This window comes from Marmota monax, unplaced genomic scaffold (genome assembly GCF_021218885.2).
Source record: "Marmota monax isolate L192 unplaced genomic scaffold, Marmota_monax_Labrador192_F-V1.1 WCK01_AAM20220418_F8-fsc00017, whole genome shotgun sequence".
NCBI classification, from domain to species: Eukaryota; Metazoa; Chordata; class Mammalia; order Rodentia; family Sciuridae; genus Marmota; species Marmota monax.
The window spans coordinates 25,197,614-25,214,265 of NW_026695241.1; the positions used below are offsets into that span (position 1 = coordinate 25,197,614).

A 16,652-nucleotide genomic window follows, 5' to 3' on the forward strand; every position below is an offset into this window, starting at 1 on the left:
TACTTCTTAATACTCATTGCATACTATCAAACAGTTTTCCTTTATCAAAATATTAATATAATTGATTTTTTAAAAATCTGTCAAACTATGTAACTTGGAAAATGGGCTTACTCTTTTTGTGATTCTTCAGTGTTCCACTTCACCCAGTGGAGATATTGCTCCTTCTCTAAATCACTATCCTCCAAACTCACATAAATCTCTTTGAAATCAACTGTTTTAAGAAGAATAGGTCCTTTTATCTTCATTGACCTGAAACATGGCCCCCTACCCCTGCACTGTCCTCACCCAATTCTGGAGCCACCACTACTGTCTCTCTGGGCCACTGGGGGTGGAGCTCCCTGTTAGGGGCAGGACAGAGCTCAGATGTGACTGGTGCTCAGGGAGTCAGGTGGAACCTATTGCCTGGAAGAACAAGCTTGTCTGGCCCAAGACCTGACACCTGCAGAGCAGGGAGAAGACCCAGCAGCCAGGCCAGCAGCCATGCAGAGGGGACTGGGGGCTCTGCTGGGGCTTCTGTGGGTGCAGCTTTGTTGTGAGTCAGGTTCCTCCCAGATGGGGCTGGGGGTGTCCCAGGGCAGACAGTGTGAGGGAGGGCAGGGAGAGCTGGCACCAAGCCCCCTCCCTGTCCTCCATCCTCAGGGGTGTGTCCTGGGATATTCTGCAGGTTTGTGAACTGGTCATGGATTCCCCAGTGACACCAGCTGAGTTTGCTTTTCTCTTTCCAAGCAGGGGTGAGAGGGCTGCAGGTGGAGCAGAGTCCTTCAGCCCTGAGGCTCCAGGAGGGAACCAGCTCTACTCTGAGGTGCAATTTTTCCACCTCCATGCAAAGTGTGCAGTGGTTTCGACAGAAACCTGGGGGCAGCCTCATCAGTCTGTTTTTCCTGGCTTCAGGGACAAAGCAGGAGGGAAGGTTAAAGGCAACAGCAGATGCTAAGGAGCGCTTCAGCACCCTGCACATCTCCACCTCCCAGCTGGAAGACTCAGGCACCTACCTCTGTGCAGGGAGGCACAGTACTCCCAGGGGACCTGCAGCCTGTCACCAAACTGCACCTGCAGCCACAGCCTCTGCCTCAGGGCGGACTTTCCCAGCAGCCTCTGCACAGCTATGGGTGTCCTGATTCATGTCATAGCCTGTCACCTCTGCTAACAAGAGACTTCTCAACACTGTCATCTCACTTGGGTTGGACCCTTTTACTTCTAAAAAATGTTTTTCATGGAAAAACTTTATTTTATGGAATCGCTGAAGCTTCTGAGAACAATGTCAGTGTCCGTGTACTTTTAAAACAGATTCCCTGGCAAAATGTAAAATTACACAAAAATTATTGTATTGAAAAATATGATTTTTCACACATAGAAAAAAATGATTCAGTGTTGTAGTTGATTGCACATTGTTCAATTTTCCAGGAGAAAAGTGAGAGCATGTGGGAAATATATGAAGTAATCTGTTGTAACCTCATAACAAGATTTCTCACAACAAAACCCAAAGTTTAAACCTGAATGTGGAACAATTACAATGCAAATCTGATTACAACTCACTGTCTTTCATGTGAATATAAGGGCTTGACTAGAAAGTAGTGGGACCCTGAGATTAAGAGAAAGCAACTGGGCAACTCCAGTGACACTGGGAGCAGGACCAGCTTCCTGTGCATGTGACCTGTACAGTTCCACAGGGCCTGGCCCTCAGAAAGGGCCTGGAGCTTGATTTAACATTCTGCTATCTCTGTCTTGAAATTTGTAATAATTGTGATTTGAGTTTGTGTTTTGGAAGTGAAGTCTTATAAGAGGCTGGAGCATGTGCATGAGCAGAGGAGATATCCAGAGCTTTGGGACAGGAGCACATACAAGCTCAGGCTCAAAGTCACTGTGGCAGCCTATGAACTGGCAGATATTTGACCTATTCTAAGTTCAGGTGAATGCTCTCTGGTACTGTGGTGCCTCAAAATGTTTGGAAGTCAACGTTGCTAGTAAATTTTTACAAAATGAAAGGCCATTTGTGAACATTGCAATAAAGCACTTTGGAGAGTTGTTAGAATCCTTTGAAAAGTTAGAAGCTTTCTCAGCCCGGCACAGTGGCACATGACTGTAACCCCAGTGGCTCTGGAGGCTGAGGCAGGAGGATTGTGAGTTCAAAGCCAGGCTCGGCAATGGCAAGGAGTTAAGAACTCGGTGAGATCCTGTTTCTAAATAAAAACAAAACAAAACAAAATAGGGGTGGGGAAGTGCCTCAGCGATTGAGTGCCCTTGAGTTCAAATCCCTGGTATCCCCCACCGTCCTTCTCCCCAAATAGTTTAGGAGCTTTCTGACTGTTCATTTGCAGAATGAATATTCTCAGGCTCAGAAATAGGAATTAAATATGAAGATAGCAGCTTGATGGAGAAAATCATTCTTTTCAAATGAGCCAATAAGATTCAGTGATAGGATGCTTTAAGGAAGCATTCTGAATTATATACAAATTATGAAGCCATATTCCATTGATCAGACCTCCACAAATTACAGAAAATGTTGGAGGAAACATTAAAATGCTGTTGTATTAATTTAAATTTAAAATTAAATTCAGACTCATATGAAACTGATTTGTATGAGGAGTTAAATAATACAAAAAGTGTTTCAAGAGAAACATCATTCATAGGTTTACTAAAATTTATATTTCAATCTAGTTTATCAGATATCTATGCTAACATTGTCATAGCACATAAAATACCTTTAAAAGCCCCTGTACCTATTGCATCATTTCTCCAAATTGGAAATTATCAGAAATTCAGTTTGCAATCTTGCATTTACAAGGAGCACCTGACATCATTTGCAATTATAGTGCTTGATAATGAAGTTGCTAAAAGATTAAATTTTTGGAAATCTAATAAATTAAATTGACTAAGCCCAAGCCAGAAAAATCCTATGAGTAATGAAGATGTCATGTTCCAAAGTTATTTAGTTATTTTCATATAAACTTATGACCTTGTTTTGTAAGTTTATATTGTTACTTCTGTATCACTATAAGTTCTATTTTCTACTGTAAGTAATACCATATTTTATAAAGGGAGCTCTATATTATATTTATTAATGGCACTTTTTCTGGGTTTGAAAAAGAGACCCCAAATTTTAATTTGTGCTGGGTCCCACGAATATTGTAGACAGCCCTGGTTGGGAATCTTGAACCCTGAACCAACACTTGAATGGAGGGTGGTTGAAGCCAGAAGGTAATCAGGATGTTTGAGAAAGTGTCTTTTGCTTTGCATATTAGTTTCTCATCCTTCTCTCCCTGGTTCCCCAATTTGCTCAAGTGTTTGTGTGTGTTTCCTTCAAGAGTGACATGATACACTGCAGATATAAACATAAGAAATAGATCTTCACAAAAGAGCATCCTATCTATCCATGGATCATTGATGGAATCCACCCCCATACCACTGCCTGTGATGATCTTTTTACTTAGGGTCCCATCTTATCCCATTTTACTGGAGATGTAGTCTCTCCTTCATCCATCAGCCAGCAGTTATGTTGTAGGAAGAATGAAAACCCAGAGAGGAATTCATCTTTGCTTCTGAAGAGGCCCAAGGACTGGTTAGGCTAACCTCAGACACAGAAAGACTCATGTGAATGTGAAAATGATTTTGGAGTTCCATGGTGCTGGACAACTTTTCTCCACTGTCATACCATTCCATGTTTTAAATAACTAGTCCTCGAGAAATATTTTCTCTGTCATATTGTGCAAAGGAATTTCACACTAGAAAAATTCTTAGAAAACATTTAGTCCAATATCACTTTACAAAGGCAGAAACTCTATGAAACAAGTGAGTATAATATGGTTATCTAGCACTTGAATTGGAATAGAAGGAAACTGTGTTTCCTCACTTCTTCCTTTGTAAATTGTGTGTGCTGCTTCATCAGTGTAGGACCATATTACTTCTCCAACTCCATCCATTTACCTGCGAATGCCATTATTTTATTCTCTTTAATGCTGAGTAGTATTCCATTGTGTATATATACCACATTTTCTTTATCCATCATCTGTTGAAGGGCATCGAGGTTTATTCCACAGTTTAGCTATTGTGAATTGTGCTGCTATAAACATTGAATGTGGCTGCATCACTCTAATATGCTGTTTTTAAGTCCTTTGGGTATAGAAGAAGGAGTGGGATAGCTGGGTCAAATGGTGGTTCCATTCCAACTTTTCTAAGGAATCTCCATATTGCTTTATAGATTGGTTGTACCAATTTGTAGTCCTACCAGCAATGTATGAGTGTGCCTTTCCCCCAAATCCTCACCAACACTTACTGTTTGTATTCTTGATAACTGCCATTCTGACTGGAGTGGGAATAAATCTTAGAACAGTTTTGATTTGCATTTCTCTAATTGCTAGAGATGTTGAGCATTTTTTCATATATTGGTTGATTGATTGTATATCTTCTTCTGAGAACTGTCTGTTCAGTTCCTTAGCCTATTTACTGACTGGGTTATTTATTTTTCTGGTGTTAAGTTTTTTGAGTTCCTTATATATCCTGGAGATTAGTGCTTTGTCTCATGTGCGTGTGGTAAAAATTTGGTCCCAATTATTAGGCTCTCTCTTCACCTCATTGATTGTTTCCTTTGCTGAGAAGAAACTTTTTAGTTTGAATTCATCCCATTTATTGATTCTTGATTTTATTTCTTGTACTTTAGGAGTCTTGTTAAGGAAGTTGGGGCCTAATCCAATATGATGAAGATTTGGGCCTACTTTTTCCTCTATTAGATGCAGGATTTCTGGTCTAATTCCTAGGTTCTTGATCCACTTTGAGTAAAACAACCATCATTTTAAGTGTTTAGATTCTTTGAACATTTGATTTCTAGTTCTGTACAATATTTTGGCAATGAGTAATGAAGAGGTTCTTTTGAAGATTATACCAAATCCTATAATCAGGTTGTCATGTAAATTTAACTGCACCAACTCTATCTTAAAATTTTATCACTAGATATTTTTCTAACAATTAAAGCCTGATTTTGTTAATAAAAATTCATTTTATACTAACTGAGGATATTAATTTAGTCAATGACAACAATTGCTATTATATGGATATTTGTGGCAGTAAAATATTATAATATTCATGGTATTATATGGATATTCTTAGCATTAAATGACACATCCAACAATTCTTTATGCTTGTTTGCAGAGCTGAATTATAGCATTAGTATGGCTATTGCCTCCAGTAAATCCTACTCCTAAGCAAGTTTATTACATTAGTAGGAGGAAAAAAAGTAGAATAATTTAGAAATATATAGCATTATACATTAAAGTGAGAAAATTCCCCTAAAAGGATAAAAACAAAGGACTATATAAGAGAATATGACTTCCAGTAATTCCAATCATCTGGAGAATTTTGTTCTAATAATCATGGATACACTGTATTTTATGCAAGGACACATTTACTTTAATGACCCTTGGTCAGTGCTCATCTTCCATGGACTGTCAGCTCCTGGAGACTCTTTGAATAAGATAGCTAATAAGATAGTAAATGTGAATAACAAAGATACTGCCATTTAACTATGGATGTCATACTAGTTGGTAGAATGCAAACAAAGATGAATTTGGTTGCATTTATTTGGTGCTTTATTTGCCGAATTGGTAGTCAATAGAATCCAATAAGATCATTTTGATAACATTCAGAGACAGTATTTTTTCTGTTATTGCTTTAAGAATACCAGGTCATTTGGTTTAGGTCATGTAAAGGCCAATTAATATGATAGGCCAAGGAAGGCAACATGTTGGCATGTTGATGAAAGGATGGAGTACCATGAATTGGTTTATCTAGCTCAGTTTGTACAAGAATGGGATGTGTATAATTTGGGAATTACATGTACCTGCTGGTGACCAGTTCATAGTCAGATGACATATAACTTTGCAAGGAGAAACAATGCAGACCCATGAAAGCTAAGGGAAAAATGCATTACCAATGCCTGGTGGGTTAAAACATATCTGCTACAATAATTATTTTTAGTTTTAATGTTTCATATTTTGGTTTCACATTTTCAAAGGATAGGGAGGGGATAAGGAAAGAGAAATTTCTCAGTAAGGGCAAAACCTTACATAACTATTTCAGAAAAATATGCTCCCTGTATGTGGATAAATGAAGTCACATAGGAAGAAAAAACAAATCCACATTGATTTTTAGTCATTGTGAGTGGCTGTTTGATAGGAGAGTGCTTCAATACATGTCACCAATAAAAATAAGTGCTGTTATAATATATATCATGCAAGAAATGCAATTTTATAAAATCCTTTGGAAGATATTTAAATGGACATATTCCTATTAAGACCCCATCTTTACAGTTTTTATGGGATCTTGTTGATTGCAGGAAATGCATGAACTTACCACACTTCCTGCTATGCTAGAAAATTTTTCCTACAAGGGTTCATTTATCATTGCAGCCAATATGTCCCTGCTGTGATGGGTTGTCTCTGGGGACCTTAGGAAGTATTCACTGGAGATCATTTGACTCCTCCAGGAGGCCTTTCTGGATTTGGTAATATCTTGTCCTCATTCACCAAACTAATCAGCCACTTGTAGTGTTTCTTTGCACAACTGGGAACAAAATTTTTGCATCCAAAAAGAACTTGTGGAGTTTTCAGTAGGACTTTCATCAGAAAGGTGTGTTTAATTGAGCACGATCATCTGCTCGAGCATCACCCCTTCCCCAGTTTCTACAGTCTCTCTTAAACTGTGGGTCTTTGTCTTCAGGACAAAAAAGTTTTTGAGTAGCATGAAGAATAAAGTATTTCAAGTATTTGGTACTATTCCAAGTATATAGTATTATATATAGTATATAAATAGTATTATATATATATATAATAGTACTTACAATAGTATTATATATATAATAGTATATACAAGAGTATTATATATGTAATACTATTTATATACTATATATAAATAATAAGTATAGTATACTAAATATTATTATACATATAGTATATGTAATACTATTCAAATTATTCTATTTTCAATAGAGACATATGAGATGCATAGGTTAAGAGAAGGTTAAAGAGATTAAGAAACTTCATTGTCTTTGTAGCATTTGGAAGTTTTGAGTTGCATTAAAACATTTTGACACCATGGTATATGCATATTTTTGTTTTATAATTTGACCTGCTGAAGAAGAAGCCACAAGTTCAGCAACATGAACTAATTTTGCCTTTGTACTCAGAGGGAATTTCATACTGTAGTTTGGAATAGTAGTCGTGTGTCCTGCCTGTTATTGCACTTTTCAATATTTAACATAAGACTTATTAAAAAAGAATTCGGGGCTGGGGTTGTGGCTCAGTGGTAGAGCACTTGCCTAGCATGGGTGAGGCCCTGGGTTCAATCCTCAGTACCACATATAAATAAAATAAAACAATAAAAAAAATAAATAGATAGATCGATAGATATTGTGTCCAACTACAACTGAAAAGTAGTAAATATTTAAAAAAAATTCATTCAAAAATTTGCATGATAGTATAAAGTATCCATTCTGGTTATGGATAATTCTTGAATGACAGAAAGGCAGTCATAAAATTTCCTAATTTCCTAATAAGTTGAATATTATGAGAAGAAATCAGTAGTATCTAATAATTAGCAAACCTCCTAGTACAAAAATGTTGGGTGTTTTTAGGGAACCAAACAATTGTACTGTAATTGATAGCATCAGATGTGATGGAGAGTCCAACATAAGATCTGAATATGCTTCAACCCATCCAAAGGATAAGCTTTGACTAATTGAGCAAGAAATGGGTGACGATAGGCAATGGGTCTGTGTTCTTTGCCATGTTGAGGAGTGATGTCTCTAGGGCATATCCTTATCGTTAGTGTTCACAGGAAATGAAGGTTTTTTCACAATTGCTGATGCCATGATCAGCTGTTCTAGGGTGGTTTCTGGGCTCACACAGAACACTTTTCCTGCAGACCTGAGCATATTTCTGTGGCTCATCTAGGTTCCCAGTTGAAACAAAAGGAAAAACATGAATTCAGAGATTTAATAACTTAGTGACTAAACTTTGGTGTCTAGCCTGTCCTTTATGAACAGAGTTGAGCTGGAAAAATTAAATTGAGAATATAAGGGGACCTTTACAACAGGACTCAATGTCCAAAAGTTTCATTCTGAACATTTTAGTAAAGAAAGTTTAATTTTTTTCTTCTGTTTCTGCCAAGATAGGCAACTGGACAGGTACTGAAAAGAATATTATTATGTCCATAGGCAGGTGAAAAGAGCTGCACTGACTAACACGTCTCACACTTCTCTTGATAACTTGATTGATTTCTATCTTAGAATAAACAATAACATTTTGAAATTCTTGAGTCTTTGTGTATTGATTAGATAGTATTACTTTCTCCTTTTGAAAGCTTTTATTAAAAAGACAACATTTCTTAAAATGGATACTAGTTTAGAACAGAGGAAATAATGATCTTTCCCATAGTAGTGACTCCTTAACCAAGGCCAACTTTCATTCTTTTTCCCTTCATTTAACAAATGCAAATTATGCACCTAGTAAATGTCAGTTACTACTCTACATGTGGGATACAGTGCTGAAAAATGCTGTATCTCTCAACAATGACTTCTTGTTACTTCAGTAATGACTTCCCGTGGATTATAGGTTGGCCCACAATTGATTCCTGTGCTTATAATAGTCTGTATTAAAATGCCCATATCAATATCTTCTGGGCTGCAGAGATACTCTGGCATGCTCTACTAATGCATATCAATGCCAGATAGAGTCCTAAGCATAAAGAAGTTTTTATATGTTATGATAGCTGTGCCTTAAATTTACAAGGGCCACCTAAAGACAGATGTGCATTTAGATGATGAGGGATGAGGACATATCTCTAAATTCTGGAAGAAGTCCAAGAAATCATCCTCCCCTGTTCAGGCCCTGCCCACCAGGGGGTGCAGCTTCCTAACACTAGCTCACTTCCTGTGTGAATTGCAACATTAGGCTCATCTTTTCACTTCAACATTCTTCATGTTAAGAATCAAGAGCATTATTTAGTTGACTCTCTAAAGATGAATGCTTCTTTAGGCATAGTGATGGTGATGCTCTTGATAGTTGGTAAGTAAAATGCCTTTTTAAATTTGGACTCTTTCTTCTATGATGCCAGCAAAGTTTTTAATCATAAAGTTTTCTAAGAGTTTTATTATCAATGTGAACCAGATTTCCTTTCCCTCAGGAAGGACCCATGGAGACTCAGTGACTCAGATGGAAGGCCAAGTGACCATGTCAGAAGGGGTTTTGCTGACTATAAACTGTACTTACTCAGCCACAACATCAGCGTACCCTACTCTTTTCTGGTATGTTCAATACCCTGGAAAAGGTCTACAGCTCCTCCTGAAAGCTGTGAAGGCCAATGATAAGGTCAGCAACAAAGGTTTTGAAGCCACATACAATAAAGGAGCCACATCCTTCCACTTGGAGAAAGCCTCTGTCCAAGAGTCAGACGCGGCTGTGTACTACTGTGCTCTGGGTGACACAGTGGCAGAAACTGCAGGGGGAGCTGAGCACAAACTCTGAGCAGCAACCAGGGGTCTGGCTGCTGAGCATCTGCCTCTGGGCTTCACTCTGTTTTCAGCACAGTCTATGGTGTGTGTGCTGCTCCATTTCTTTTCTTGATGCAAAATCATGCAAACATCTAGAGCAGCAGCAGAAGAAGGAGTGGACGTCACCCACACTCAGCTCTTCGCTAGTAAAAGTGAAAACAAAATCTGACAGCATTAGTTCCTCATGCAGAGCCAAAATAATTCCAAGGTAAAATCACTCAAAAAATGAAGTGGTGTCTTTGCTCATCCTTGCAGACAAAGCCCAGACCCCACATGTTGTTCCAGGTCACCCTGGTAGATATTGCTGTAGCTTGTTATATTTTTATTGCGACAAATGTGCCTTTATTGAGGTGGCATCTGCATAAGGTCTCCCTAACAGAGAGTGGAAGGACAGGTGATAGAACTAGAGCTCCTAACCCAGAAATCCAAGATTGCTAATAAAAAAGGAAGGGAAGAGCAGACAGGAAGAGGAAGAGATCTCACAGCAGCAACAGTACAATGAGAGGGAAGGGAATTTTCTCCTGCAGATAAGGGCACCTCTTTTGGTAGCCACAGGTTGATATTCAAAGGAAAGGGAGGGAACAGATGCATAATTGAAGAAATGACCCATAAATATGAGTGGCCCTGGCCAGTTACATACTTCGTTTGTTTCCCGAGAAGGCCCACATGAGTCAGTTTGCAGTGTCTGTGGAAGGTTAAGCATACATAATTTTTATTCTCCTTCTTAATGAAATCCTATTAGAAAGGCAGTGAAGAATCTCCAAAGGGCGTAAACACTCAAAATATAGAAAAGAAGATGATGGCTGTGGTGTCCACCAAGTCTTAGAGAGTGAGAAATTTATGGAAAAATTTGCATCACAGGCCAATTGAAGATGGAATCTGTGTCTCACAAGAGAGGCCACCAAGGAGCATCGCTTGTGTGCTGTGCCTTCATGGAAGGTTTAGGAGTCAGAAGCACCAGTTACCTTGAACCACTGGAGAACATGGTGCCAGTGCTGTGTGTGTGTGTGTGTTTGTGTTGACAGTGTACTTGGTGATTAAACAGAATATCTATTTTCCATAAATCTTGTGCATTACCACACTTTTTGACTTTTCTTGTCAGACTTTCATTTTTCTGTGGTATAAAATTAATTTAATTATGAATCAGATGGAGTTTCATTTTAAGTCATTTATATTTTCTGCATAGTTTCCATTTGTATCTCTGCCTGTTTTTAATGCTTTTGTCTCTGGTCTTCACACCCACATTTGTCCACCCATCATATATTTACACAACCTCTTCTATTTTTTTAAAGTCTTATTTTTTCGAGTAGTTTTAGGTGATGACAAAATTGAAAGGAGGTTACAGAGCTGTCTCACAAATTCCCTTGCTTTTCATGGTCTTGCCCCAGCCTCCCCAAGAGTGGTACACTTGATACAGCAGTGAACTACACTCCCACATCATACCAATGTCCACAGTTATTTATGGGTCACCTTTTATCATCTGGGTTTGGACAAATGCATAATGACATAAACCTCCCATTATACTATCATGTGGAATACTCTCATTTCCCTAAACCTCCTCCACAGTTGTTAGGATAATTAGGGCTCCAGATATAATTTTTATGGAGATATCAAAGGTATGGAAGCCCTTTTATTTAGAAAAAAAGTGAGTGCACTAATACATGGGCCTGTAAGTAGGATGTTAAAATGTTGAGATAGTTTGCATATATACTTTGGATTACAAACTGTATTTGTGATCTGCTCCATATAATAGGATATTGAAATTTTACTCTTTGATTAATTTTCTAGGGTTGCCATAACAAATAGCCACAGACTCTGTTTCAAGCAGGAGAGATTTATCGCTCTCAGTTCTGGAGGCTGGAAGACCAAGGTCAATGTGTCAGCAGGATTAGTTCTCCTGAGGCCTCTCTCCTTGGTGTGAGGTGACACTTCTCACTGAGTCATCATGCAGTCTTCCACTGATGATGTGCAAGTCTGTGCCCAAAAGTCCTCTTCTGCTAAGAACATCAGTCATTTTGATGTGGAGCCCACCTTCATTTACCTTAATTACTTCTTTAAAGATGCTGTCTTTAAATACCATCACATTCTATGATTCTCAGGACAGGGCTTCGACATACAAATTTTGGGTGGAACACAACTGAGTTCATAATAACTCTCCAAGCACCTGTTGAGGTCTCCCTAATCCAACATTCTATGGATATACACAATGATCAGATATAATTTTGATGAGGAGGCGTCCCTGTCTTCTCCTAAGTGTGTTTCTAGAGGAACTAGGAACATACAATGATGAATAATTCCTAAAACATTCCAAATTATAAAATATTGGAATTATAGAGATCAGTGATAAAAATTTGAAAGTTGTTATTTGGATGTGTCTTCTTTCTCCTCTGCTATCTCAAGGTATGAAATTTTCTCATTTTTTGGGGGTGGGTACTGAGGATTAAACTCAGGGGCACTCAACCACTGAGCTACATCCTCAGCCCTATTTTATATTTTATTTATAGACAGGGTCTCACTGAGTTGCTGAGTTGCTTAGCGCCTCACTGTTGCTGAGGCTGGCTTTGAACTTGAGATCCTCTTGCCTCAGTTTCTGGAGCCACTAGGCTCCAGAAAATTTTCTCATTTTTAATTTCCTTGTTTTCTGCAGCTGTCTTCAATTATTCTTTGTAGTTTGTTCCTGCCTATTTTCTTTTCTTTCCCAATTCTATTTTCTGTCTGAATACTAACTTTTTAACCTTAGTCTTTTTCCCTGTGTAGTCACAGATGGCACCTGTGCAGGAAGTAATGATGTAGCTGAGTAACTTGCTCTTCTCCTCTTGCGTTTCTCCTCCACCAGCAGAATGGGCCTGCTCATGGGATATACCTCTCTGGTGGGTGTGGGGGGTTTAGTGGATGTGAATGCGGAACATAGCTTCAGTCCTCACACACAGAGGCACCAGGAAGAATTCCATTCTAGATGTTTTGCTTTCTTGGTTGTTTCACATTTTCACAAGCAGTATGGAAAAAATTTTTAGTTTTGATTCAATCAGATAATCTCTTTTTATGTATGTTTTGATTATTGATGGGTTGAGTTGCCTGGTATACTCTTGGTTTTTCCTTTCCTTTTTCAAAGTCTATTTTCTGATCCATTAATAAATTTTTCATTTTTCAACATTTTAGAAAGTGCAGAGAATATTCCTGTTCTTATGTTTTATGATAATTACTCTTAAATTATATATGCACATGTATGTCATCACATAAACACTATATTTTTTCTATGCCCTATATTATTATTATTTTTGTTTCCACAGTGTTATTCTATTGCATTTTCTCCTTGCATATTCTACTTCTTTCCTAGCTGATTTACTATCTTCAGAACCATCTCAGGGGCTGGCTGGTGGAACCCACACACCAGCTATGTGTAGGATAGTCATTTCAGAGTTTCTCAAATGTGCTGAGAAACTACAGCTCCAATGCACAAATAAGAAAAGCAATAAAACAAAAGCCATCCATATGATAATCAGAACATGAATTCACTCTCTTCCTCATAAAAGCCATTGTGTCTGGACTTCCCCCTTCCTGATACTTTTCACCTGCTGGCCACATGGACTTACCATTTTATTACTCCATGTCCTGTCTCTAGCGAAAAATGGCCACATATGAATAAAGAGGAATGCCTTGCAGAGTTTACTGATGTGTTATATTTCATAGCAAATAATCAGCAACAACTTGAGTGTTCATCAACAGAGAAAGGGTTTTGCAAACTAGACAAGCCATAATGTGATGCAAGGTAGCAGCAGAACCTATCTGTGCTAAATTAATGTATCTATTATTCAGTTCATAAAGCAAGTTACAGAAAGTTATGCACAAGATGTATCATATTGTATTAAGCAAAAAACTATTAATGAAATACTACATGTTGCCTGTTGTTTCACATATTTGGTACATGATTTTAAATTGACAGTAAAATGGCTGGGAGCTTGACCTGCAGATTGAAAGATGAAGGGAGAGTTGGGGTGATGAGTGATGAAAGGGCCAGGATTGTAGGGGAAGTTAGAGGGGACTTTGGTCCATATGTGGTGTTTTATGATTTTCAATAATTCCTATATTCATGATTTTTATTATGTTAAAGCCAATAAGAAGTCATTAAATCCATCATAAAGGGTTATCTATAGTCTTGCCTATCCTTCTCATAACAAGGCAGGGGAGGGAGGAGAAAATGTTCACCTTCTTCAGACCTGTGATGATCCCATGCACAGGTCCTCTCCTGCCTCTGGGATCATAGTTTCAGTGTACACTCCTCTCAGGATCACACACTTTGATTATATTACAGATATGTGTACTTTTGTCTTTTTCAATAGACTATAAACGAGTGTCTCCTCTCCTTTGAATATTCTTTTTATTCACCCCCAGTATATCTTGAATGGATGTTTATGGATTTATTTTGAACTACATTGGAGAAATATAATGAATAGTGCAGGATAACTGCTAACTTATTTAAAATGCAGTATCTATAAAATGGCATTTCAAAAGTTTTCTTCTCTTTTCTTTTTTTGCTGGGGTTTGAACCCAAAGCCTTATACCATTTGCTCTACCACTGAGCTACTTCTTCTCCCGTGAAGGTGGTTAATTTTTATCCCCACTGACTCTAGGCTGTTAATTTGTTTTCTGGCCATCTGCATTTCCTACATCAGGGACCATGCAGTGTGTGGGGCTGGGTCCAGTGACTGCTGAGGACTTGGTTGGTCCTAAGTGACCTACATTAATGTAATCGTTCCACTAGGGGGCGCTCCAGGCTGCAGGAGGAAGACTCCTGCGGATTCCCAGCAGGTGAGACCAGAGAACATGAGCCAGTCAGATCACAGACAGCTAGGGGGCCAGTTGTGCTTGTGCAAGTTCATCTCAGGTCTTCAGCTCTTTCATTCTACATAAAATCTCAGAAAGCTGGAGACAGTATCTGTATTTATTGGATCTGTTCTCTGTAAATCCACTGGGAGGATGATTTTCTGAGCACAGTTCAGGGATTTGGAATTTAACTTGGCATATGAGGATGGAGGTCTGTTAGAAAATATCTCCAGAACATGGTTTCAGTTTTTTTGTTTTATTACAAAAATTCTTGAAATACACTGACAAATAAATTATTCCAATATTCTTGATAGACAATCCTTTTGTAAACCTTTTTTGAGACTAGAAGGAACAAGAATAAATGAGTGAGAAGCAAAGATGAAAAATGAAGAACAAAACTAGAAGAAGAAATGGAGAGGGCATATTGATTTGGGCAGCAATGTGTGGCCTGCAGGGTGTGGGGGAAAGGACTGGACAGCAGAAGGGTGGGAGAGGTAAAGACTAAAACGTGGTGGACATCATGTGCATGTCCTCTTTTCCTTTAAATCAATGAAACTCTTGTTGGAAACATTTTTGATGCAGACAGAGATCCGTATTTCAAGAAATGGTTTCAATTTCTTTTTTTTTAATATTTATTTTTTAGTTTTCAGCGGACACAACATCTTTGTTTGTATGTGGTGCTGAGGATTGAACCCGGGCCGCACGCATGCCAGGCGAGCACGCTACCGCTTGAGCCACATCCCCAGCCCTGGTTTTAATTTCTTAATGCTCATCGCATGCTATCAAACAGTTTCCTTGATCAGAATTTTCATATAATTGGTTTCTCAAAATTTCTATTAAACACATAATTTGAGAAAAAGGCTCACTTTTCCTGTGATTCTTAAAGGTTCTTCCTAATCCAATTGAGACATAGGTTGCTCCCTAAAGTGTCATTGTCCTTCCTCATGTATTCCCACAAACTTCCCTTACATCAGCTGTATGAGGAAGACAAATAAAAAACCAAACAAAATCAAGCACTTTTATCTTCATTCATTGGAAACATGGCCCCCTACCCACTGCACTGATGTCTCTCTGGGCCACTGGGGGTGGAGCTCCCTGTTAGGGGGCAGGACAGAGCTCAGCTGTGACTGGTGCTCAGGGAGTCAGGTGGAACCTGTTGCCTGGAAGAACAAGCTTGTCTGGCCCAAGACCTGACACCTGCAAAGCAGGAAGAAGACCCAGCAGCCAGGCCAGCAGCCATGCAGAGGGGACTGGGGGCTCTGCTGGGGCTTCTGTGGGTGCAGCTTTGCTGTGAGTCGGGTTCCTCCCAGATGGGGATGGGGTGCTGTAGGGCTGACAGTGTGAGGGAGGGCAGGGAGAGCTGGCACCAAGCCCCCTCCCTGTGCTCCATCCTCAGGGTGTGTCCTGGGATATTCTACAGGTGTGTAAGTTGGTCATGGATTCCCCAGTGACATCATCTGTGTTTGCTTTTCTCTTCCAAGCAGGGGTGAGAGGGCAGCAGGTGGAGCAGAGTCCTTCAGCCCTGAGGCTCCAGGAGGGAACCAGCTCCACTCTGAGGTGCAATTTTTCCACCACCATGACCAGTGTGCAGTGGTTCCGACAGAATCCTGGGGGCAGCCTCAGGAGTCTGTTTTTCCTGACTCCGGGGACAAAGCAGGAGGGAAGGTTAAAGGCAACCATGAATTCTAAGGAGCGCTACAGCACCCTGATCATTTCGACTTCTCAGCTGGAAGACTCAGGCACCTACCTCTGTGCAGCAGAGGCACAGTGCTCCCAGGGCACCTGCAGCCTGTCCCCAAACTTCAGCTGCACCTGCAGCCACAGCCTCTTCTCTCAGGGAGGACTTTCACAGCAGCCTCTGCACAGCTATGGGTGTCCTGATTCCTGTCATAACACTGTCACCTCTGCTAACAGGAGACTCCTCAGCACTGTCATCCAAGTTGGGTTGGACCCTTTTCCACACAGAAATCCTTTGCAGGAAAAATTTCTAATAAGGAAGTATTGAAGCAACTGATAAGGATGTCAGGGCCACAAGCACTGTTAAAACTGATCCCCTGGCTGAGCTTGTAAATGACATCTAAATAACTGTGATGAAAAATGCTTGAAAAATGTATGCATGTTAACAAATAGAAAAGAGATATCCCAGTGTTCCAACTAGAATGCAGATGGTTCAATTTCCAACATAAGGGTAATTCAATGTGATATTAGTTATCTTGTACATATGTAATGTTTGTATTCAGAATTTCTCACCCCAGGAAACTCTGAAAATATAATGAAAAATTCCTTC

At 39.2% G+C, this 16,652-nt stretch overlaps 2 gene segments (V, D, J or C); both read left to right on the top strand.

Moving 5' to 3' along the window:
• The first annotated feature begins 409 nt into the window (after window positions 1-409).
• On the top strand, window positions 410-1,118 carry LOC131424026 (T cell receptor alpha variable 22-like). The segment is given in 2 exon segments: window positions 410-532; window positions 730-1,118. Coding segments are annotated over 2 exon segments (441 nt in total).
• Window positions 1,119-15,560: 14,442 nt separating this feature from the next.
• On the top strand, window positions 15,561-16,370 carry LOC124090456 (T cell receptor alpha variable 22-like). The segment is given in 2 exon segments: window positions 15,561-15,655; window positions 15,850-16,370. Coding segments are annotated over 2 exon segments (573 nt in total).
• The last annotated feature ends 282 nt before the right edge of the window (window positions 16,371-16,652 follow it).